Consider the following 25,362-nt stretch of genomic DNA (forward strand, 5'->3'; position numbering starts at 1 on the left):
TACACACCATCCCATTAACATGAGCTAAATAATCTAAATCATTCAGGTATTAGGTAGTGCAGTTAGAGAGGAATGTCTGATTTAACAAAATGTGATTGTTAATGAAAAACTGAGAAGTTTTGAATCTAAACTCTCATAACGAAGTCATGAATCCAGCCCTAAGTACATTACACTTCATAAGACTTTACCATTTAAACAAGATTAAATTAATAGAAACAAAAAACTGCCCAATTCAGAAAAGATCTTTTTTTTTTTAATTTATTTTTACAGTTTGGGAAAAATATTTTGTTCCATATAGGATAGTTTATTTAATTTTTAAATTTTTCTTGATTCTGTTACATATAAAATTAAGTAGGAGGAAAAAATGTTAAAAAGGGTGCTAGGATTAAGTATAATATGAGGGTTTATAGCAATTTCTTGGACTACTATCTTTTACCTTGAAAGAAAATGAAAATTCCTTAAATGATTCTAAATTTCATAAAGAATGTCAATATTTCTATGTCTGTTACATTTCTTTCAGTTATATACATTACATTTCTGTTTTATTTTTTAATTATACGAGTAATACGTGCTGATTGTAAAAAGTTATTGCAATCTGTAAGTAAAACACATAGGTATAATCTTTAACATTTTAGTATGTGTTTTTTCCTAAAAAGTTACACATATTTTTGAGCAAAGTATCTGTGATATGATTTGTCAACAATTTTTTTCAAAAGTCATCCATCATATTTTCATGCCTTGGCATAATTTTCAGTTGCTCAAAAATATGTTGATATTACTTGCTTTTATTTAGGTCTCATTTACTTTTCTGTAAATAGATATAACTTTTCAACCATGTAGTCAATTCCCCAACTTTTATGTCGTTCTTCAAAAGCATCAACTTGCTCAAGACAATGAATATTGCATACGGAACCTGAAAAGAAAGGGTAATAAGTTAAAACGTTATGAAGAATGCATAAAACATTATGAAGAATGCAATCAAGGGTTCTTCTAAAAATACATCAAATAATTTTTAAAACAGTGTGTACTGAAGATTTTTCTTTTCTTTTTAATGAATATAGGGAAATGCTGAGGGCAAATTTTCTGAACTCTGAATTGTTATTATCACTTATTACTCCTAAGAGCTAAAATAAACATACCACCTCTCTAGAAGAATTCAGATGTCTTTAAGGGGTGATTAGGCACATGTGTATGCTGATGGATTGTAATTAGTCTTTGGGTGGTGACATGATGTAATCTACACAGAAATCGACATATAATGATGTACACCTGAAACTTATATAATGTTAGAAACCAATGTTACCACAATAAAAAAAATAGGCATACCACTTAGCTAAAAAGGCATATTACAGAGATTGGTCCCTTTTCTAGGATAAAACAGTCTTCAATAAAATGGTTTCTGACTTTTAAATTTTATATACTTCTAGATACTAATAGTTTGCTAATAACTCAAAACAGTTAACTGTTGACTTTATGTAAAAAGTTACAGCACATGTCCGTAACTTACCAAATAGTCTTTTAATTTCAGCATCTGGAACAAAAAATGGTGGGCCTAGGTAAAAGAGAAACATAGTGAAGAATAATTTCTATAGATCCAATTCGAAAGAGCAATAAATTCTCAGTGCCCACTTCTCGGCTTATTTCCAATGACCTAGGTAGACTTATTCCACACACAACTTAATTAACTAAATAGGTGAGGACATGACAGGTTCTTCTGCACATCTCATACCAAAGACTGGCTTATGAGGGGATTGACAATGTGAGGTGCCCATCTCTAGCTTAGATGAGATGGCTGAGCCAGCCATCAGATTTGGGAACACTGAAATCAGAATGGAGTTCATTAACAAATTCCCTTGGGTTTCCTTCATCTTCTGGGGTATTGATTTTCTACGACTCCTGCACTTACCCACATTCTATATACTTCCCCCACTTTGCTGCAGGCCATTTACTTTAAAGGAACCTTAGCTTCTGCCCCTTTCTAGAGCAGTGTTCTGAGCCTCTACTCCCAGACAAGGCCTGCTGTGTTTTCTTCCCACAGGCTCTTCCTTAAGCCTCCTGTTCAGGAATGGAATTTAAATCAGATTATCAAAGCTGACATCTGTCTCCATTAATTTCTATTTCCACCTAATTGTCCCAGACTTAATTATGGACCCTAGGCCTCATCTTTTAATGAGTTTTTAAGATCTGATTTATTCAACCAGAAAAAAATACTAACATATGTAAATATTTATAAAAGACAGCACTTTTTAAAAAGCTCGATTAAAAATCAAAAAGGGATTTTTACAAATTAAAAGTCTATGCATTTGGTTTTCATTCCTTCCCAAAAATAAGTCCAGCCGTGACAAAGGTTAAACTTTAGGGGCTGGCCTGGTAGCATAGCGGTTAAATTCGTGCATTCCGCTTTGGCGGCCTGGGGTTCACCGGTTCGGATCCTGGGCGTGGACCTACTCACCGCTCATCAAGCCATGCTGAGGCAGCGTCCCACATAGAAGAACTAGAAGGACCTACAACTAGGATACACAACTATGTACTGGGGCTTTAGGGAGAAAAAAGAAAAAGAGGAAGATTGGCAACAGACGTTAGCTCAGGGCCAATCTTCCTCAAAAAAAAGATTAAACTTTAATGTTCAAACATATCAAAATGAGTCCAGGAGAAAACATCACTTTCACAAATTCAAAACAAAGAGAGTTATAAAAGAATGCAATTAATAAATTATAAAATTTCATAAATTAAATAACAGCAATATGTAATTTAGAGATTTTCTTGCACACCTCCTACCCGCCATGTCCACTTCTCACCCTATCATCTTATGAGGCTATGTTTGTGTGTGTATTCATAGGCATCTGCACAACATATCCCCACCACCATGGATGACATAAATAGGCTATGTCCAGATCAAGATAACCAAATCTCTCTTCCTCCTAAGCCAGGGCTGATGAGATTTCTCTTTTATATTAGGACCATCCATTTCTCCCTCTCTTTTGTACTTTGAGCTGTGAATGGTAAACAAAACAGGAATGGAATATGAGACAAACATGTACAGAGTGGGAAGAGAAAAAAATGTTGACAGTTTCCATTATCCAAAAATAGACTTATCTTCACGTTTATAAGCAGTATGCTTCCTATGAGATAAATTAGGAGAAAATAATGCTATCTGTGTCACAGAATTAAATCAGGAAACGAAGCAACTGGAAAAAGAAAAACAAAAAGACTTTTACCTATATGTTTAGTTGGGTCATAAGAAACCACAACCAAGAGGTAGTGAAACCCTTTTCTCATCAGGGACAGCATTACATCCGCATAGCTAAAAAGAGCACAAAAAAGGATGTGTTACATTTCTCTACAAAGGCAAAGCCCGCAGGGGGCAAGAGGCAGGGAGGGAAACTAGCATTTACTTTCATCTATATTACTGAGTTTAATTCTCCTAACAACCCCATAAAGTTGATTCTCATTCTAAAAGCCAAAAATGGGTTCAGCAAATTATGTCACCTGCCTAAGCTGGGAAAGAGTAAAGATGGGAATCAAAATGAGGCCTGCTTCCAGAGCCCATTAGACCAGAAGACATCACACAAAGATGAGCAGAGGCTCTTCCAGCTGACGTGATACTCAGCGGCCTGTTGACTTGGAGCACATCCTTCCCGAAAGACTGCCATGCCTCCACGTGCTCCGGGGCAGTGGTTCCTAGATCAGGCTGGGTATCAAAATCACCAGAGCAGCCGATGAAAGAAAAGATGCTTGAGCTCCATCCCCAGGCTGATTCAGCAGGTCTGCTGTAGGGCTGGGATGCCACGGTTTAACAAACAGCCTCGGTGACTGGGTCCTCTCCGGGGGCATACGCAAGAGGTACAAAACACAATCCCCTTCCTCGACTTAGTTGGAGAGAGACAAAACTAACAAACAGGCAAAAATTCAAGGTAGTAGGAAAATTAAAGTTCTGCAAGTATGGCATAAACCGTGAGTGCTCTGGGAACAGTCCCTTGTAGTAGGTGCCTTCACCAGCAGGCGACACCACTTCCCAGCTGTGTCTGATTGGTTCAGAGTGGGGACCTGACCCTAACAGGGCCCCAGGAGCCAGGGTTGGGCCTAGTACAGAATGATGAGTTGGAGCAGTCAGATGACTCCCCTGGGACACTGAATTAGGAGACCCACAGAGGAGTTGCTAGTTAGCTGTGGCCATGGTGCCGAAAGCTGGAGCTGTTGTGCAGTGTGGTGGCTGGAGCTGAGGAGGCCGAGTGCAGTGGGCGAGTCAGATACGTGGAAGCAGACATGCAGTAAGCAGAGGAAGCTGAATGGTCAGGGCAGGTGGACAGAGGAGACGCATACAGGGAGGTAGAGAGGCCACGAGAGACGGCAGACAGAGATGGACAGGCTGTGCAGCTCTCAGGGAGGAGCCTTGGCTCTTGGCACTGTGATCCCTGTCCAGAGCTCTACGAAAATTTCGGAGGCTGCACAGTGTGGGGATTCGGAGTACGGACTGTGCAAGATGCCTAAGCTCAAACCCCAGCTCCTCCACTTACTGGCTACGTAAGCTTGACAAATGCTTAACCTCTTCGTGCCTCAGTTTACTCATCTGTAAAATAGGGATGAGACTAATAAGCAACTCTCAGGTTGTTGTGAGAATTCAGTGAGTTAATGCACATAAAGTGCTCAGAACATTGCCTGGTACACAGTAAGTGCTCGGTGTTAGCTATCCTTATTCCCTTCAGTATCTTCGACATAAACTCCCCAAACAGAGCTGGCCTGAGTGAGTCGCTCTTTCTTGCAAGCGAAGGAACCAGACCAAAGCAAACTTCTGCGCAGAAACCTTTACTTCTTAACTTTCTGATTCTTGTTCTTAAGGAGGAAGAAGGAACTTGCTGTCTAGGTGAAGGTGATCAGTTGGACTACTTTAGCAGAGTTTCCTAGGACTGACAGACTTCATTCCTCTTGGAATGTGGACTTTGTCTCTCAACCAGTTTCAAAAAATTCAGAAAAATGAGAGAGGTGTGCCCCACTGATTTATGTTAGACAAGAGACTGGAGAGTCACAGCAGAAAACAGATCAGTGCTTGCCCACGTGCAATCCAAGCAGAAAGACACTCAGTACTAATGAGAGGGCTGAGATAAAGTACTAACGAACTAAGTACCAGAGCTAAGATAAAGTAATTTAGTTGTCTATTGGCCCTAAATAAGTAGTTATTTTGGTCACAAAGGCCAACATGTTCTCAGGTATGGTTGGGCTGTGACCCCCCCACAAATGGCGGGGAGGGGAGGAAAGAAAGTGGGAAAACTAGGGAGGACATAGGGTCTTGCGCCAAGCTAGAACTGGATTCCCTAAATAAGAGTTCCAGAAGGGGCCTCACTACTCTTTGCTAGCCATGAATTAAACAGCTCCAAGGCTACCAAGATGGCCTCTATATGTAGGACAGGAGAAGTGGTGGTGGCCGGCAGGAAACAGTGTATCTCCCTTGCTCTGATTCCAGTTTGCTTCATTCATTCATTCATTCATTCATTCAACAAATATTTATTAAGCTCCGACTATATGCTAAATATGTGCTATGCCAGCTGGTAGGGAAATAAATGAACACGGTGTGCATGGGCTGCCCTCAGAGTGAGCTCTGTGACTTCCACTATGCTCCCCACTGCCTTGTGGATTCTGACCACGCAAACCAAAGCCCCGGAGGGACTAACCTCAAAGAAGAGGATGAACATCTTTAGGGAGTGGGAAACACCTACAAAGTTAGAGGTTCAGCAGAACGGAGTTGAGTTGACAAATGTGGCGTTTTATGGAGACAAAGAGGTCTCAGGTGACACTTGGAGCTGATAAAGGAAACTGATGTCATAATGGAAATGCAAAGCAGATGCTGGAAATGTGATGTGGATGTTTGGGAGAAAGAACAGAGCTGGAAATATAAAAATGATAAGGGCAAATGCCGTGTATGATTTATTCAGTTATTTCCCCAATATCTGGCATAGTATTTAGAACACAGTAGGAACTTACGTATTTGTTGAGTAAGTGAATGAAAGTACTGGGAGAACTGAAGCGATCATTAAAGGAACTAGTATAAGAGAGAAAAGCAAAAGGCTGAGGATGGGCCCTTAGGGAATGACGGCTTTCAGGCATGTGAGGAAGGTGAGGGCTCCAGAAAAGAGATAAGGAGGAGTGGTGACAGAAAGAGAAGGGCAAACAGGAGCGTGAATTATCACCAAAGGAAAACATATATTAAGCAGATGTGGCATGGTTGAATTAAAAAAGATTAGGTTTCATGAGTTTGTTACTCAAGAAACAATTTTTAAAAACAAAAATTTTATTTCACTGATGTAGATTCCAACCTTTTTTGCCACGTGTTGAGAGCGTGCCTCCGTACAACTAAATAATTCAATATTTACGTGCTGTATCCAAGTAAGTATGTGAATGATATTTGAATTGGAAAGTACATAGGTGTGGTCACATCTTACTCACTATGCTTTCTCATATTTTAATTTTCTTTTCTCATAAGGCTAGGTACAATAAGCATAGTCACCAAAAACATGAATAACAAAAGACTTAAAGCAATAGTACCTAATATTTAAACAGTTGTTTAGAGTTGACAAGGCACTTTCCACACATGTCATTTCTTTTAATTCCCGTGAAAACCCTTTGAGGTAGTCTAATGTGGGGATCATGAGCGTGGACTTTGAGGCCAAACTCCCTGGGTTTGAATCCCAATTCTGTCATGTACCGGCTGCTTAACTTTGGATAAGTAACTTAATCTCTTTGACCTTAGTTTCCTCATCTGTAAAATGGGAATAATGACAGCACATACTCCATAGGGTTGTTTTTGGATTAAATGTGTTGGTCTACATATAGTATTTCAGACAATGCCTGCCACATGGCAAATGCCCAAGAAGTGTTACCTGGTAACATTAGTGCAGGTGGTGATGGTGGTATTAGTAGACATACTACAATGTTGCAGAAGAGTAAACTGAAACTTAGAGAAGTTAGGTACATTGATCAAGACAACACAGCTTAGAAGTGATGGAGCCACAAGCCTTGTACCCAGGCCTCTATAGCCAAATCCTATTATTTTTAGACAAAGACGGTATTGGATTTAGGTCTTCTAATTCCAAATACAATAAGCTTTTTCAAATTAGTAAAGTCTAGCTAATTTTCTAGAACCCAGAAAAAGTACAGCATACTAAATAAGAAGGCTAAAAAAAAAAAGAAAAACCAGCATAATTAAAGAAACCAAATTACTAACCGTTTGTGATCACCTGGATTAACAGCAACTAATGCTCCTCTATCCCAAATCCTGTCAAATTTGCCAATATTTGTTCTACCAGAAAGAAAAAATACAACATTTTATATAAGAAAAATAAAATCCTTAGCAAGATGAACAATGTTCCCATGGCACATGCTGGGACTTCACCAGTTGTCAGGAATTGAGACCTCATATCCATTCTTCCTCCGAGTCCATGGGGATATGCTGATGAGGGTGTGAGGAGCTGTCCATCTCCTCCTAGTTTTAGGAGCTGGTGGCAGCAGCCTCCTCCTTCTGCTCTGACTTGGGAGCACAAAGGGGGAACAAAGGACAGCTTGTGACAACTCTGCTCCCAGCCTCTGGAACAGCTATCGGGGACTTTCTGGAGAGAAGATCTCGCCTCCCTCTGCACCTTGAAATTCATTTCTGTTACAGAGCCAGGCGTGAGGTGCAAGATGCTCTCTTGCTCCCCCTTCCTTTTCCCTACCTGCCTAGGGTCATAATAATGTTTTCTATAGTTTGGAAGCTATCCAAGGACAAAGATATCAAGTGTGCAGACATGTAGGCTGTAGTAAAAATAATTGCAGAATAGACTCAATGCTCTGTGGATGCTACTGTAAGTAGACAGGAGTGATGAAAAGACCCTACACCCCACCACAGCACTGCCTAGCAAGCACTCAAGTATTTAAAAGTGCAGAGATAGTATTCAGTCTTACCTGGGAAGATCAAAAAGGTTGCAACAGTACAATGAAATGTTCCCCGAGGAGCTCTGTAACAAAAAAGTCAAGAAAAAAAATTCTATGGAATTAGGAGATACCTGAATGGTCAAGGAAAGAAAAGAGGGGCAAAGCAAAGGGAGTGGAGAGAATGCATAATTAAACATAAAGAACATAATTTAACTGCAAATAATTTTTTAATGGAAAATAGAATTTTCCTGAAAATAATTTTTTAACAGCATTGTTTTTTTTAAACCTGTATGGGGTTCTTCTCGATCAACTCAAAGAGGAAAATCATAGAGAAATTAACCCTGAAGATCAGTCACCTATTATTCATTTCAGAGCTTATTAAATTTTAGCAATGTTTCAAGTCCTGAGATTTTGACTCTGCTAAAGATAAGTACACAGGTCAATCACCAGGCAGGCTGAAATAGAAAGGTCTGATATTCTAAAAGTTATTCATGACAAGTACATGTGCTGATCCTCCCTTTTCTCTCTTTCATTCGTCGGCTAATGAGCATTTATTTCTGGAGCATCTCGTAGACAGGACTATCCCGGGTTCTAGACAGTGGATATGAACTTGACACAGTCTCTAACCACAGTGAGGACAGCCTGGTGGAGCAGAGAAGCGTGGGTACAGAGAAACATTACAATACGGAATGGCCTGTACTGTTCTGGTTGTGTGTCTGAGAACTATGGGAACACAGAGGACCAAGCAGGGAACTGCCTGGGAGCACCAAGAAAGGCCAAGCAAGAGGCAGCCTCTGAAAGGGTGTCTGGATGCATCTGCTAACATTACAGGGGGGTGGGCTGGGGGTGCAGTCCAGGGGGAGTAATGTGACACAGACTCTGTCATGTCCAGGGGATGTGAGAAGTCTAGGGGGTGGGGATAGGGGTGAAGCGCAAGGCAGCCAAGGTCCATCAGGACATGAAACTGTTGGATTTTATTCTGAAATGAGGCACCAACGGAGGTTTACAAATAGCAGAAGGAGGGTCTTTGAAGACCAGTCTGGAAGCCCTGTGGGAGTCAGCCCAGAGAGGGGTGGGCCTGGGGGCAGGGAGAACAGCCAGTGAATCCTAACTTTGGCTGCAGACTGGAATCACTAGGGAGTTAACCAGTACTGACACCAGGCCCCACCCCTGGAGATTCTGATTTAATTAGCCTGGGGTGAGACCTTAGCATTGGGAATTTTAAAAGATCCACAGATGATTTCAAATTTGCCACCAGGGCTGAGAACCATTGCTCCGAGAGGAGTCTGGAAGCAGGACGAGCTCTTCTGTTTTTGTTTTTGTTTTTTTTGTGAGGAGGATCAGCCCTGAGCTAACATCCGTGCTAATCCTCCTCTTTTTTGCTGAGGAAGACCGGCTCTGAGCTAACATCTATGGCCAATCTTCCTCCTTTTTTTTTTTCCCCCCCAAAGCCCCAGTAGATAGTTGTATGTCATAGCTGCACATCCTTTTAGTTGCTGTATGCGGGACGCGGCCTCAGCATGGCCGGAGAAGCGGTGTGTCGGTGCGCGCCCCGGGATCCAAACCTGGGCTGCCAGTTGCGGAGCTCGCGCACTTAACCGCTAAGCCACGGGGCCGGCCCAGGACGAGCTCTTTGGACTCAGTCAACTCCTGGGATTCTTAGATGATTAACAGGGTGGGAGGAAGCTGTAAAATAAAGTGCTATTAACCCTCCTACTGACCTGAGCAATTAATTTCAATATTTAGAAAAGAGAGTAGTTGGTGAGAGACTGAAGGTGCAAACAGACAATGGCCAGACCATCCATGTCTTGGACCCGTAACCTCTGCAGCAACCAGCCTGGGAAGCCAAACCACAGCCTATGCAGTGATGCTGTGGTCAATAACTGCCAGCTTCCCTAATTTTTACCACCCTTCCCCTCTTCCAATTCAAGACCAACCAGAGAGAGCCAAATACACTTCCCAAACCAATTACATAGGATGCTCCCCTCTAGTTAGCCTGCCCCCAGCTTCCCCATGCCAACAGCCTCCAATCAGGGCACACCAGAAGCCTTAGCATTTTTCACTATCAATTCAGCTTTCCCGCTCCCTGGCCTGCCTTTGAGCCTGTGCCAAACGCAAGTGACTGACTCCCTCTGAATATATAGCCTCTGCGTGTCCTCATTTGGGTGGTCATTATTTCCACATTATTACCCCAAGCTGGTGGAGCAGTTCCACTGGATCATTCTGGTCATAGAACGAAGACAACTTCCAAATCTATCATTTCCAGCCCAAATGCTGCCCTGTGCTTCAGAGATATAAAACCATTTACCAGCTACACCTTCGCCATGCCACAGGTCTCTTAAACGCATCATCTCCAGAACAAAACTCTCTCCTCTTCAAGTGGCTTCTCCTTTATTCTCTACCATCCAACCAGTCATCTGAGCTGGAATTGTGAACTCATCGCCCCCTTGAGCCCCACTCAATTAATCACTAATTCTCTCAGTCTGACATCCTAAACATTGCTTTAATCTACCCATTTCGCTAAACGCCCCTATCACTGTCCTAGTGCAGGCCTTTAAGATCTCTTTCCCGGAACACCGCTCACAGCCTCTTATCTAGTCTCTACCAGGAGGCTGGCTACTTCTCTTCAAATTTACTTCCCTTGAGGCCACAAGGGTGGTTTGTCTCCAAAGAAAATCTGGCCATGTCATGTTCCCACTTAAAACCCTACTGTGCAGGATGAAGTACCAGCTTCACAGGGCATCTAAGACCGCGGACCTGACTCCCTGCCTGTCCCAGCCTATCTGTCACCATGCTTCAGGAACCTCCAGGCTGAGTTAAGTAACTCTCCCGTCTGTTCCCTTAATATCCTATGTCATTGCACTTAGCTCCGTGTATGACAAACAGCTTTCTCTGTGTTTCCTTTCTCTCCTAAGCTAAGAGATTCTTTAGGGCAGCGATTGTGTTTTTATCTCTTCAAAGTCTTATGCAGGGTGTGGCACAAGACACGTTCTCAGAAATGCCTGTTTATAAACAAATAATCAACCAAATCCAAACCAAAAACATGAGTACAGGTGGGCTTTGAGACCTCGCAGCGCTTATATATTTATCTGTCCATATCTAGCTATCAGCTATCTTCCATCTATCTTTTTAACCCCTAGTTCCTTACACTACATAATGTCTAGGTGAGTCTATGGGATAAAAGGGGATTATCTGACACTTGCATAGTATCCCTACTTACTCATGCTGAGAAAAACCTTTTTTGTGGGCATATGGAAATAATTATTTACCAAAAACAAAACAAACCTTGAATACTTTGGCTCCGGGAATTTCCATGATTGGTTCTTCTGAATAAGAAAGATTCTGCTCTGTAAAAAATTCCCGTATTGCAAGTTCACTGATTTCTACACCAACTACACTGTGTCCTCGGTCTGCAAACCTGCAGAAAATCATATATTTACACTTACATTTTTATTTCAAATACAGTACTAAGTAACAGGATATACCCCAATCAGCATACGTTTTCCTTAATTTTAAGGAGTTATATGAATTCGGGTTCACAGGGTTTCATAGATGTAGATCCACAGAAAGTGGGTCTATATATTCTCAAACCTATGTGACATGGAATTCTGAAAAACTGATTTATATGACCTTAGGAAAAACTTTTAAAAATTGGAGAATTATACCTTAAAATGTTGATTTACTACAAATGGATTTGATTAGAAGAGTTTCTAATTGAAAAGCTTCCTATGGATTAGAAATGTTTTTCAATTTCTCTAAATCAGTCTGTCCATTAAAACTTTCTGTGATACGGAAGTGTCTGTATCTATGCTGTACAATACAGCAGCCACTAATCACCCTGGCTGTTGAACACTTGAGACATGGCTAGTGTGACTTAGTTTACATTTAAATAGCCATGTGTGGCTAGTAGCTACTACATTGGAGCACATAGCTCTAGAACATTAGCACCCATTTCTATACTAATCTTATAATTTCCATTTACTTACAATAAATACTATGCAGAAATTTATTTAATTACCATGTGCAAATAACCAGTATTTTCCTGGTAAGCTTTTAGTTACAGAATTCACAGTCTTGGGATCTTGGACTCCAGAGAAAGCAGTACTAATGACATATACACCTAGGCAGAGTATTAGTATTAATTTTATGTCAAATGAAATAAACACACACAGTCAGTTCTGCTTTAACGCAACATGTGCCTTCCTAAAAATCACCACACTAGGCAAAACAATGCAATAACAAACCACAAGGCTTATGGGGAAAATGGAGGATGGTGCACAACATTAAAAACTTTGTCAGGGGCCGGCCCCCTGGCGTAGCGGTTAAGTGCGTGCGCTCCACTGCTGGCGGCCCAGGTTCACACACCCCGGGCATGTACCGATGCACCGCTTGTCAGGCCATGCTGTGGGGGCATCCCATATAAAGTGGAGGAAGATGGGCACAGATGTTAGCCCAGGGCCAGTCTTCCTCAGCAAAAAGAGGAGGATTGGCATGGATGTTAGCTCAGGGCTGATCTTCCTCACAAAATAAATAAATAAATAAAATAAAATAAAATAAAATAAAAAACTTTTGTCAGTTCCAGTTTAAAAAGAAACCTAATAGAAATGGTGGCACAGTTTTACCCATATTAAATGGTTACAATATATATAAATGCTACAATGTGGCACTTTATCTTGAGAAAGATCTGAAGTTTACTTGTAGAAGTGGGCGTTGGAAAGGCTGTAGCTTTCGAGTTACTGTGAAGCGATGGAAGGAGGATTATTAAAAACCAAATGTTCTCATACCAGCTATGGATGGGAGTGGCTGAGTACATGGGGTGAACTGAGGTATCTGGGAGATGTTTGAGGTATCTGCACGGGTGTGTTTTGTCTATTCATACAAGGGTTAGTTCAGCCTGGCACAGCTTTCTGGTTTCACCTCATGTCTCTTGCAGACAAAATCACACATAAGCAAATGTGAAATTCACGTCATGCCCAAATTGTTCCCTAATATATCAACGGAGTTAGAAATGAAATTTGCATTTTCAAAATAAGAAGTATAGCAGAACTGACTGTACCTATTACCCACACAAGACTACACACTTTCAATGTGGTCAGCGCATGAACTATTTATAGTTCTAAAATAAACATAGTCATAACTTGTCTTTCATATTTCCTAGGAAATTTGTAAGTTAACACACAGGGAACATATTTTTTTTTATTCTCCATATATATATATTTTTTTTCTTTTTTCTCCCCAAAGCCCCCAGTACATAGTTGTATATCCTAATTGTAGGTCCTTCTACTTCTTCTACGTGGGACGCCGCTTCAGCATGGCCTGATGAGACGTGAGTAGGTCCATGCCCAGGATCCAAACCAGCGAACCCTGGGCCGCAAAAGTGGAATGTGCGAACCCAACCGCTGTGCCACCAGACTGGCCCCTCCATATATTTTTTGAAGTTACAAAATATAGACAAAAAAGTCACCCAAACCAGCTTCGTGGATTTTTATTTCATTTAACATACGGAAAAATGAAGCATAGCCTACTATATACTGGCATAGGCTAGATTATATGGGAATATATTGCTCTTAAAAAAAAACCCTAAGAAAATGTCTTAAACATTTTATTTTAATGCTTTTGGGCCTCGGCTCATAGTTTATCTATTCATATCTGATATCTGCAAAGACCTCAATATACAAATTAGTTACATAAATGAAAAACTCTCTAATATAATTTACATGCAATTATAGTGGCTTAGTTCCGATATTTTTATTACGAATGACCTCAGACCCAAAATATTCAACAATCACATTTAACTGGCTGTTTTATCATACCATTTCCTAATCTTGTCTTAAAACCTCTGCTAGAGCTGAACTGACATGACAATAAGGCAATCTGTTTATAAAGTTAATGTTTTTCTTGCAAGTAGTTTCCCAAGTAACTCTTTCTTCTGGTTCAGTGAGTTGGTAAGGGTATACATTCATAACATAGTTTAAATGTTCTCAGTTTCATGGCCACACTAGAATCTTACGCCACAGCAACCATTTCACAAGTGCTCTCAGCTACAAGCTGAGAGAGTGTGGGCTGGCTGCAAAAATGCCACCGTCTCTGTTCCAAATGCACACATGTTCTGTGGTTTGGCCACCTATATTTATATAGGGAACACAGCATTTTTAAGTTACTATATTTTTCATTTAATAATTTTTTCATACATACTTTTTATTTTTCTTTTCCTGCTTAATGATCAAAGTTCTCAACATGCAAGCTTATAAATTAATGGATGTCTTGGCATGTATGATAGTGTCTGTACATTATCATTACACACAGACTTCTGCAAAGAAACGATTGCCAGGCTTGTGACTTTAGTGTAACCCATAGTAATAGTGGCTTGTTAATAAAACGAATTCTCTTCACAGAGAATTACTCACAAGAAATACTTTCTTCAACACTGGTTTTATAACAATGATTCATGAAAACAAAAACTCCAAGGTGCTCTTAGTGGGAGGAGAGAGTTGAGCTGAACTGTGGACTATACACGCTGTCTTGCCAAACAGCTGTAATTCATTTTGAATTTTTCTGTCCATCTCTATTTAAAATATCTAAAATTAACTTAGCTAAATTCCTAAACCACCTACAAAAACTCAAGTGTGCACAAAGATGTAGGAGATGTAAGAGGGAAGGATGGTTTCCCCCTCAACACCACCATTGGTTCCAAACTAATTCTTTTTCTTAGAAACTCAATACAGAATGACTAGGTCGCACCTCTGTTTCTGCTGTGTCTTACTTTTTGAGAATATTATCTCTATGAACCTGTTAGTAATAGTCTACTAAGAATAAGGAATCCCTGTGCATTTCCTGAGAATGGAATTTTTTAACCTATATCCCTGTTAAATATTCACCCAAAGTATTTATCATCAAAATAAGAAATTGTGTTAATGCTTATCTGCTCGTACCATTTCATCTCAACTGCTTTTCCACAAAGAGGAAAAAATACCCTCAGTCCACTCTCGCCTTTAAGAAAAGTATCCAAATGCTTCTTTAATAGCCTGGGGAGAAAAAAAAATTTTTTTTGTTTTAATTAGCCCAGTGCACAGTGGAAAGGACTACAATTGTATGATGCTAAGTAGTTTTCATGCATTATCTCACTTAATAGTCCCAACACCTTTATGAAGTAGATAACATTATTTATTATAATCCCAGTTTACATATGAAGAAACAGGAACATTAAGTAACTTGCTCAGTAAGGAACAGAGAAGGAGTACTAAAACACTGAGAAAAAAACAAAAAGTTAAAAAATGGCAGTAAGTACATACTTATCAATAGCTACTTTAAACGTCAATGGACTAAATGCTCCAATTAAAAGGCATAGGGTGGCTGACTGGATAAAAAAACAAGACCCATATATATGCTGCATACAAGAGACACACTTCAGACCTAAAGACACTCACAAACTGAAAGTGAAGGGATGGAAAAAGATACTCCACGCAAATGGCAATGAAAAGAAAGCTGGGGTAGCAGTACTCATATCAGACAAAATAGACTTTAAAACAAAAACTGTAAAACGAGACAAAGAAGGGCATTACATAATGATCAAGGGAACAATCCAACAAGAGGATATAACACTTGTAAATATCTACGCACCCAATGTAGGTGCACCTAAATATATAAAGCAATTATTAACAGACATAAAAACAGAAATAGACAGTAACACAATAATAGTAGGGGACTTTAACACTCCACTTACACCAACGGATAGATCATCCAAACAGAAGATCAATAAGGAAACATTGGCCTTAAACGACACACTAGAACAGATGGACCTAGTAGATATATACAGAGCATTCCATCCAAAAACCGAAGAATACACGTTCTTTTCAAATGCACATGGAACGTTCTCCAGGATTGATCACATATTAGGCCACAAAACAAGTCTCCATAAATTTAAGAAGATTGAAATAATACCAAGCATCTTTTCTGACCACAAAGGTATGAAACTAGAAATCAACTATAGGAAGAAAATCAGAAAAGCCACAAATACATGGAGATTAAACAAAATGCTACTGAACAACGACTGGGTTAATGAAGAAATCAAAGAAGAAATCACAAAATACCTGGAGACAAATGAAAATGAAAATACGACATGCCAGAATTTATGGGATACAGCAAAAGCGGTTCTAAGAGGGAAGTTTATAGCAATACAGGCCTATCTCAACAAACAAGAAAAATCTCAAATAAACAATCTAACAATGCACCTAAAGGAACTGGAAAAAGAAGAACAAACAAAGCCCAAAATCAGTAGAAGAAGGGAAATAATAAAAATCAGAGCAGAAATAAATGAAATAGAAACCAAAAAACAATAGAAAAATTAATAAAACCAAGAGCTGGTTCTTTGAAAAGATCAACAAAATAGACAAACCTTTAGCTAGACTCACCAAAAAAAAAAGAGAGAAGGCACAAATAAGTAAAATCAGAAATGAAAGAGGAGTGGTTACAACAGACACCTCAGAAATACAAAAGGTTATAAGAGAATACTATGAAAAACTATATGCCAACCAATTCGACAATCTGGAAGAAATGGATAAATTCTTAGAATCATACAACCTTCCAAAACTGGATCAAGAAGAAGTAGAGAATTTGAATAGACCAATCACCAGTAAGGAGATCGAAACAGTAATCAAACACCTCCCCAAAAATAAAAGTCCAGGACCAGACGGCTTCCCTGGTGAATTCTACCAAACATTCAAAGAAGACTTAATACCTATCCTTCTCAAACTCTTCCAAAAAATTGAGGAGGGGGAAGCTCCTAACTCATTCTCTGAAGCTGACATTACCCTGATACCAAAACCAGACAAGGACAACACAAAAAAGAAAATTACAGGCCAATATCACTGATGAACATTGATGCGAAAATCCTCAACAAAATACTAGCAAATCGCATACAACAATACGTTAAAAGATTATACACCATGATCAAGTGGGATTTATTCCAGGTATGCAGGGATGGTTTAACATTCGCAAATCAATCAACGTAATACACCACATTAATAAAATGAAGAACAAAAATCACATGATCATCTCAATAGATGCAGAGAAAGCATTTGACAAGATCCAGCATCCATTTATGATAAAAACTCTGAATAAAATGGGTATAGAAGGAAAGTACCTCAACATAATAAAGACCATATATGAGAAACCCACAGCTAATATCATCCTCAATGGTGAAAAACTGAAAGCTATCCCTCTAAGAACAGGAACCAGACAAGGATGCCCACTGTCACCACTCCTATTTAACATAGTATTGGAAGTCCTAGCCAGAGCAATCAGGCAAGAGAAAGAAATAAAAGGGATCCAAATTGGAAAGGAAGAAGTGAAACTGTCACTATTTGCAGATGACATGATTTTATATATAGAAAACCCTAAAGAATCCACCAGAAAACTTTTAGAAGTAATAAACGAATATGGGAAAGTTGCAGGATACAAAATCAACATACAAAAATCAGTTGCATTTCTGTACACTAACAACGAAGTAGCAGAAAGAGAAATTAAGAATACCATCCCATTTACAATTGCAACAAAAAGAATAAAATACCTAGGAATAAACTTAACCAAAGAGGTGAAAGATCTGTACACAGAAAACTATAAAACATTTCTGAAAGAAATTGAAGAAGACACAAAGAAATGGAAAGATATTCCGTGCTCTTGGATTGGAAGAATTAACATAGTTAAGATGTCCATACTTCCTAAAGCCATCTATAGATTCAATGCAATCCCTATCAAAGTTCCAACAACATTTTTCACAGAAATAGAACAAAGAATCCTAGAATTTATATGGAACAACAAAAGACCCCGAATAGCTAAAGGAATCCTGAGAAAAAAGAACAAAGCTGGAGGTATCACACTCCCTGATTTCAAAATATACTACAAAGCTGTAGTAACCAAAACAGCATGGTACTGGCACAAAAACAGACACACAGATCAATGGAATAGAATCGAAAGCCCAGAAATAAACCCACACATCTATGGACAGCTAATCTTTGACAAAGGAGCCAAGAACATACAATGGGGAAAAGAAAGTCTCTTCAACAAATGGTGTTGGGAAAACTGGATAGCCATATGCAAAAAAATGAAAGTAGACTCTTACCTTACACCATACACAAAAATTAACTCCAAATGGATTAAAGACTTGAATGTAAGACCTGAAACTGTGAAAGTTCTAGAAGAAAACATAGGCAGTACGCTCTTCGACATCAGTCTTAGCAACATCTTTTCAAACACCACATCTGACCGGGCAAGAGAAACAATAGAAAAAATAAACAAATGGGACTACATCAAACTAAAAAGCTTCTGCACAGCAAAGGAAACCATCAACAAAACGAAAAGACAACCTAACAATTGGGAGAAGATATTTGCAAACCATACATCTGATAAGGGCTTAATCTCCAAAATATATAAAGAACTCATGCATCTCAACAACAAAAAAATTACCAACCCAATTAAAAAATGGGCAAAAGACCTGAACAGACATTTCTCCAAAGAAGATATACAGATGGCCAACAGACACATGAAAAGATGTTCAAAATCACTAACTATCAGGGAAATGCAAATCAAAACTACAATGAGATATCACCTCACGCCCGTCAGAATGGCTATAATTAACAAGACAGGAAACAACATGTGTTGGAGAGGTTGTGGAGAGAAGGGAACTCTCATACACTGCTGGTGGGAGTGCAAACTGGTGCAGCCACTATGGAAAACAGTATGGAGATTCCTCAAAAAATCAACGATAGAACTACCATATGATCCAGCTATTCCACTGTTGGGTATTTATCCAAAGAACTTGAAAACACCAATTTGCAAAGGTACATGCACCCCTGTGTTCATTGCAGCCTTATTCACGATAGCCAAGACTTGGAAGCAACCTAAGTGCCCATCAAGGGATGAATGGATAAAAAAGCTGTGGTATATATACACAATGGAATACTACTCAGCCATAAGAAACGATGAAATCCAGCCATTTGTGACAACATGGATGGACATTGAGGGCATGATGCAAAGTGAAATAAGTCAGAGGGAGAAGGCCAAATACCGTATGATTTCCTTCATTAAGTAGTAGATAATAACAACAATAAACAAACACATAGGGACAGAGATTGGATTGGTGGTTACCAGAGGGGAAGGGGGGAGGGAGGAGGGTGAAAGGGATAATTGGGTACATGTGTGTGGTGATGGGTTGTAATTAGTATTTTGGTGGTGAACATGATGTAATCTATGCAGAAATAGAAGTACAATGATGTACACCTGAAATTTTTACAATGTTATAAACCAATGTTACTGCAATAAACAAAAAATTAAAAAAAAAAAAAAAAAAGTAACTTGCTTAGTCACACAGCTAGTAAGTGGTCGACCTGACTTAAACCTGGGGCTTTTCTGATTAGTAATTAAAAATAAAAAATTATTTTTTTCCTTGGTTAATATATTTTGAAAATTCCTTATTAATTTCCCAAATGTATACTTTTGTGTGTGCGTGTGAGATGTGGGAGAGCCTCTGGACACACTGAGTTTTTCAACATTCATTTTATTTTAAGGTCTCTAAACATGTACTTAGTTCTCAGAAGTAGCTCTGAAAAGTTTAATTCTTGTAGCTAATTCCCTCTGTAGAGACATGGCTCTTCTAAGGCCATCCACATGACAGAGATAACATGTACAATGGTTCTGAGATGATGCCCCAACTACCACTCATTGTGCAAACGTAATAATAATGTCCTCTGGGAAGTCGGGGTGGCTTCGTGGAACAAGGAATGTCTGTCATGACCACTTTACTCTGCATTGGCCCACGATTTATTGCTGCTTCGAGGCCTACTACTACGAATTTGTTGCTCAACATCCTAGCTCACTTATTAATTTCTCTCAACTTGTCTTCTTCCACCATATAGATAATACTTTAACAGTTGAACACATGCTATTGTAAAGCAAAGTCAAAATAACACCATTTTTGAGTATAAAGAGCTATAAGCATTAATCACTTGAGCGTCTGCTGTACGTATAAATATGCATGATCAATGCATAGATGCTACAGGCATTTAAAAAAAAGACATGTTTCATAAATCTAAGATGCCTTCAATTGTAAGTCACACCATTATTTATACTCCATGGGAAGAGATAATATTGCCAATTAACCCAAGACATGCCATAGGCGCATTCTGATTTCAGAGATGCTAAAATGTGAAAAACTAAAAATGTGCATCTTAAAATCAATCAAATAATGTGTACCTATATTATTATTTCTATTTGCAAAGTCAGTTTCTGATAGAGCATTTCTTTGTTACGATCAAACATTTCTTACTGATGTCCTTGTTCTTGATGAAATGCAATTTTGCGAGTCACCCACTTTTCCTGCCATTCTTCCAGAGTTAGTACTCGGTTTTTCTGTACCTCAGTATCAGGGTACTGTTTGATATCATGTGAAGTTCTTGTACCATCCATAGTTTCATAGACACCTTTGTCTCACAAGCAGATGTCTCCAATGCCTAAATGGAAAATATTTGCAATGTTGTCATTTAAGGTCATTGCAACTCCATTGATGAATGAAATAAAAACCTATTATCCTCAGCAGTATGGCTTTTCAAACATATTTCAACATCCAAGGAAAAGCCATACACAAAATCACTTTTCAGTGAGTCTGACGGTAGAGGCATGCCTCATATTACACATTAGGAAAGATCTTTAAATAAAATGAATTATATCTTAACATTAGGGTAAAAGGGTTTGATTTAAGTTAACAAAAAAAAAAGGACAGGACAAAAAAATAAACAAGCATTCCACACTTTATTACTTTTGTAAGCTTAGAATTTTTTCTAGCATTTCACTTACTCTTTAATTTTAAAAATTTCTCTTAATGTTTACTTATTTTTTATCAATGTTATAATGCACACAATTTAAAACGTTCAACAGAGTTAAGAAAATAGCAGTCCCCATTCCCAGTGAGAGAGGCAACCATCTTTAACTCTTTTTGCTGAGTCTTAAAATCTAACTCTATATCTCAAAGTAGAGGGCCGGCCCCGTGGCTTAGCGGTTAAGTGCTCGCACTCCGCTGCTGGTGGCCCGGGTTCGGATCCTGGGCGCGCACCAATGCACCGCCTCTCCGGCCATGCTGAGGCCGCGTCCCACATACAGCAACTAGAAGGATGTGCAGCTATGACATACAACTATCTACTGGGGCTTTGGGGAAAAAATAAATAAAATAAAATTATATAAAAAAAATTATATCTCAAAGTAGCATGCTTATTTTGTATCTTGATTTTTCATCTCTAGGTAGCATCTAGAGAAGATAAGCATTTAGCTCCCTTTCAACTTCCCAACACACACATACGCCACCTTCTCATTTTTCCTAACCTTTTGATATAGACATAGCATATTTTTGATTAAATATTTGGAGTACACACTAATATGACTAGGTAAACTCTATTCATGGCTAAGCCACATAGTATTAAATGATTACTTTTCCTTTTCTGTACTTTTTCATTCTGTAGTTAATAACTGTCTTGCTTTTCATTTATAAAATTTCTAAGTACTTGTTACTAATTCATCTCTCAGCTCTGCCAATTGTCCCAAGCTCCTATAGATATACCCTCAACCTCTTCAGTTATCAGATAGTCTATCACTATCATCATCTTGGAGAAGACTCTCCTAGAGCCTTCTGACCTGGATGCTCTCTACTCCTGGTGCACAGCTGGCATTCTAGGATCTCTTTTGATCATCTCCTGGAGATTTCCTTCTTATCATTTGATGAATCTCCAAGTTTCCTTTATCTGATTATCATCCTTATGTTGGTGAAGCATAACCTCTAGCAGCTTTCTGAGAAAGTGTGCATGGGAGAAAAGTTTTTTACAACTTTGCATGTATAAGACGTTTTCATGCTATTCCTCATCCTTGATGTATAGTTTTGCTGGGTATAGGATTCTGGGTTCGAAACCATTTTCTCTCACAATTTTGAAGGAATCATTCCATTGTCTTCTGGCTTTCAGAGTTATTAAGTTCAAAGCCATTCTGATCCTGATATTTTCCATGTGGCCAGTATTTTTCTTTTTCTCAAAGCTTTTCTCTGCCCCTAGTTTTTGTAATTTCATAATTCTATGCCTTATTTTGGGTCTATTTTCAAGTTCTTTTTAATCTGGAAGCTCATATCCTTCAATTCTGGAAAAAATTCTTGAATTATTTAGATGACGATTTATATCTCTCTCTTTTGTTTTTTTTTTTTTTTCTCTTTCTCTTTCTGGGACCCCTTTTATTTGGCTGTAGACCCTTCTGACTTAGTATTGTAAATTTCTCATATTTTTTTCTATCTCTTTATCTTTTTGCCCTATTTTCTGAGACTACCTTAATTTTTATCTTTCTACCTTTCTATTTACCTTTTCTTTTCTGCTAACAAGTCTTTAATTTTCAAGAGCTCCTTTTTGGTTCTGATATTCTCTTTTTATATTATTTTGTTCTTATTTCACAGACAGAATAGATATATTTTCTCTTATTTATCTGCAGAGTCTGTTACTTACGAGTTGGTTTTTCTGTTGGTTTGTCTTCTTCCTTTCTTTGGGCTGGTCAGGGTTTCCATAGATGGATCTCCCAATCTCTGTTGCAAGTATCAAGTCCTTGGGGCCATAGTTCTATACTCACGTGAGAAAATAAGGGCAGAAGTGGCAGAGGGGGTCCCAGCATTCAGTTTACCTGTGTTCAATTAGTCCCCTTATTTTCAGTATGGTACTCCCATCCCCAACTGTGTATTGTGTCTTCCCAGGCCAGAGATTCTTTGCTTTGCCCTCTCCAGGGAATAAACCCCTCAAAGTCTGCTGGTGTGGTGAGGGGCAGATACTTGGTTGCAGGGAGTGGGAAAGGGATCTGGAGATTTAGTGTTTTCTGAATCAGAATTTTCAACAATCCTCCTACTTTCAACCATACCCTTCCACCTTCGGGAGGTACCTGGTGCTGCTAATTCCTGAGCATTTGGGGATTCTATAATGCAAATTGGGTCGCTCACTGACTTTCCCCATTGCTCATTTAGAATTTAGCTTTCTTCAGTCTGCAAAATCCTTTACCACTTGTCCATCTACTTTCCAGATTTCAAAATTTTATTTATTTATTTATTTTCTGGGTGTGGTGGCCACACAACCTCTCTGGTAAACTGGCAGTCCCACAGTTACACCCACAGGCTCGGAGCCACTCATGGGTCCTGTCAGGCCCATTAAAGAAGGCCCAGCCCCAACGTGCTCAGTGGGCAGGGCGGTCAAAATTTTATTGCTTTTATCTGCTCTCCTGTCCTCCCTATCCTAGTGGTTTATGCCTTAAAAAAATCCTGTTGTTGTTCTGTTGGGGTTTCCCGAGGGAGCAAAAGAAGATGCATGGGTTCAAACCCTATCTCCACTCCACAAGTTTGTATTTTCAAATAATTTTCTAATAGCTTCTTTTTTGCATGGGAAAATGCACACAAAGGGAACTGAAAAAAAAAAAAAGGATATGTAAACATAACTGCAAATCTATCTAAATGTATGAGGAAAATACCAGTTCTTTCAATGTCAACTTTGCAATATTAAGGACAATTTGTTGTTGTTAGTGCCCTCAAGTAGATTCTGACTCCTAGTGGCCCTGGGTACGGCAGAGTGGAACTCTGCCTGGTCTTTTTATGCCATCATCTCACCTTCTGGCGCTACATCAGACAATGTTCCACTGCTATTCACAGAGTTTCGGTGGCCAATTGTTTTGGAAGTGGGTGGCCATGTCCTTCTTCCTAGTCTGCCTCAGTCTGGAAGCTCTGCTGAAACCTGTCCACCATGGGTGACCCTGCTGGTATTTGAAATATCCATGGCATAGCTCTCAGCATCACAGTAACGTGCAGGCACCACAGTGTGACAAGTGACAGATGGGTGATGTGGGTCTCTGATTGGGAAATGAACCTGGGCAGCAAGAGCTCTGAATCTTAACCTCTAGACCGCCAATTAAGGACAATATAACACAATAATTCTAACATTCCCTTGGAATCATTAGTGAAACTAATTTAGTTTGGATTATAGTAGCATTGGTGGGTCTAATTTAATGATTTTTCCATGAGAACAGAAAAACATCACATAAAAGCAGGTATTTCAGGTAAAGTTCCCTTTATTGAAAAATTTGGCTTCAGTGTGCCTAGGATTTAAGGAGAAGGCACCTCCCTTGGAATGGGGGCCATACATTCACTTCTCAGCAAACATTCGTTAATAAATGGCTTTTTCAAGGCCCTGATGTCAGGAGATGACTCAGAGTTTTCTGAGAGGTCAAGGGGAAGTATCTGATTATATTGCATAGAGAAAAGCAAAGAAAGTTGCAGTTTTCCTGTCTCCTTTATAAGCCAGAAACTTTGGAACCTAAGCTCGACACTTCATAAAGCAGTTCTCTACTTAAGACAAAAGAGAACCATAATTTTATCATAGCCAGGGCAACGGGGAATTGTACAATTCTATCCCTCTCACACAAACTTGAAATACAACTTAACATCATGAATATAAATTAGTCCTTAGCTGTTCTAATAGTTTCTCAACGCATCGTTAACTCGTCCACGTCCTTTCCTGGAGAAACACAGTTTCTTTCTATAACAAGATAAAAGTGCAAATTATAAGAATCAGGAAAGGCCAATTTCGCAATCGATCCTACTCACACACAGAAACAGCAGATGCGCCACTCTGCTCGCATATGTCCTTCTTGGACTCCCAAGTCTGGTTTCTTCCCTCACCTTTTCAAAAAAACCATGTTTCTGCTTTAGATTTATTTTTAAATTTTGCTAAATTAAAGAATAACTTCCCTGAAGTGCACAATTTTTAAGAGTATGGCTCAGTGAGTTTACATATGCATGCACCTGTGTAACCACCACGGAGCAAGACAATATTTACGGCACCCCAGTTCCCCCCCCCAGTCGCCCAGGGCATCACTCACTATTATGCCAACTACTTCTCTTTTCTTAAAAATCACTAATAGAAAACAATGCTTTGGGGTCACTTTAAATCATGGACTCAGAAAGGTCATTCCCTGCCCGACCTTGTTATTCCCAGTTCCCGCTGTGCTCCCTGAACCTATGTCAGGGCGCGGATGCTGGACTGTCTACGCTGGTTAGGATGCCCCATTCTGGAATCCTATCACAGGCTCACATCTAGCAAATCGTCCTGTTTCTCACTCGCACCCCCTCCGCGCCCTGGGGAGCCTACCTCGCGCGCAGCCGGGCACCTGCCGCTGGCTTTGGCGACGCCACGGGCCCCACAGGCTGGGTCGCCGCGCCCCGTCTCCCCGCGGCCCCGCCTCCGGGCCCGCCCCTCCCCGACGCGCAGACCCCGCCCCTCCCTAGGCGCCCCGGCTTGCGCAGCGGCGGAAATGGCCGGGGCGGGGCGAGCGCCGCGGCGAGGAGGCAGGCGGGGACCCTCCTCCTCCCTGGGCCCGCCGGCTCCTCCCACCCCGGGTCAC

At 39.7% G+C, this 25,362-nt stretch overlaps 1 protein-coding gene across 5 annotated transcripts; it reads right to left on the minus strand.

The window, feature by feature from the left end:
* Window positions 1–231: 231 nt before the first annotated feature.
* Window positions 232–25,189, minus strand: TPMT (thiopurine S-methyltransferase). Of its 5 annotated transcripts, XM_087438064.1 has the most exons (11): window positions 25,110–25,121; window positions 24,566–24,640; window positions 22,434–22,605; window positions 20,228–20,411; window positions 14,838–14,930; window positions 11,191–11,323; window positions 7,936–7,988; window positions 7,220–7,294; window positions 3,219–3,304; window positions 1,508–1,552; window positions 232–913 (listed from the first exon to the last, which is right to left on the minus strand). In XM_087438064.1, exons 4-11 carry the CDS (start codon window positions 20,365–20,367, stop codon window positions 801–803), a joined length of 738 nt encoding a protein of 245 aa, XP_087294190.1. In that variant the 5' UTR covers window positions 20,368–20,411; window positions 22,434–22,605; window positions 24,566–24,640; window positions 25,110–25,121; the 3' UTR covers window positions 232–800. The 5 variants fall into 5 exon arrangements, with proteins under 5 accessions (XP_087294190.1, XP_004432149.2, XP_087294191.1 ...); XM_004432092.3 differs by lacking the exon at window positions 24,566–24,640 and having other exon boundaries at window positions 25,110–25,166; XM_087438065.1 differs by lacking the exon at window positions 22,434–22,605 and having other exon boundaries at window positions 25,110–25,123.
* Between the last annotated feature and the right edge of the window lie 173 nt (window positions 25,190–25,362).

This window comes from Ceratotherium simum, chromosome 13 (assembly GCF_057802395.1).
Source record: "Ceratotherium simum simum isolate JZ-2026a chromosome 13, ASM5780239v1, whole genome shotgun sequence".
NCBI lineage: Eukaryota > Metazoa > Chordata > Mammalia > Perissodactyla > Rhinocerotidae > Ceratotherium > Ceratotherium simum.

Bases quoted from the DNA above. Each gene is read 5' to 3' on its own strand.
- TPMT (XM_004432092.3), bottom strand. From the start codon at position 20,367: ATGGATGGTACAAGAACTTCACATGATATCAAACAGTACCCTGATACT. The intron at 7,989-11,190 runs GTTTGTTTTGTT...TTTTTGTTACAG, and splicing joins CCGGAGCCAAAGTATTCAAG to AGCTCCTCGGGGAACATTTC. The intron at 1,553-3,218 runs GTAAAAGTCTTT...TCTTTTACCTAG, and splicing joins TGACCCAACTAAACATATAG to GCCCACCATTTTTTGTTCCA.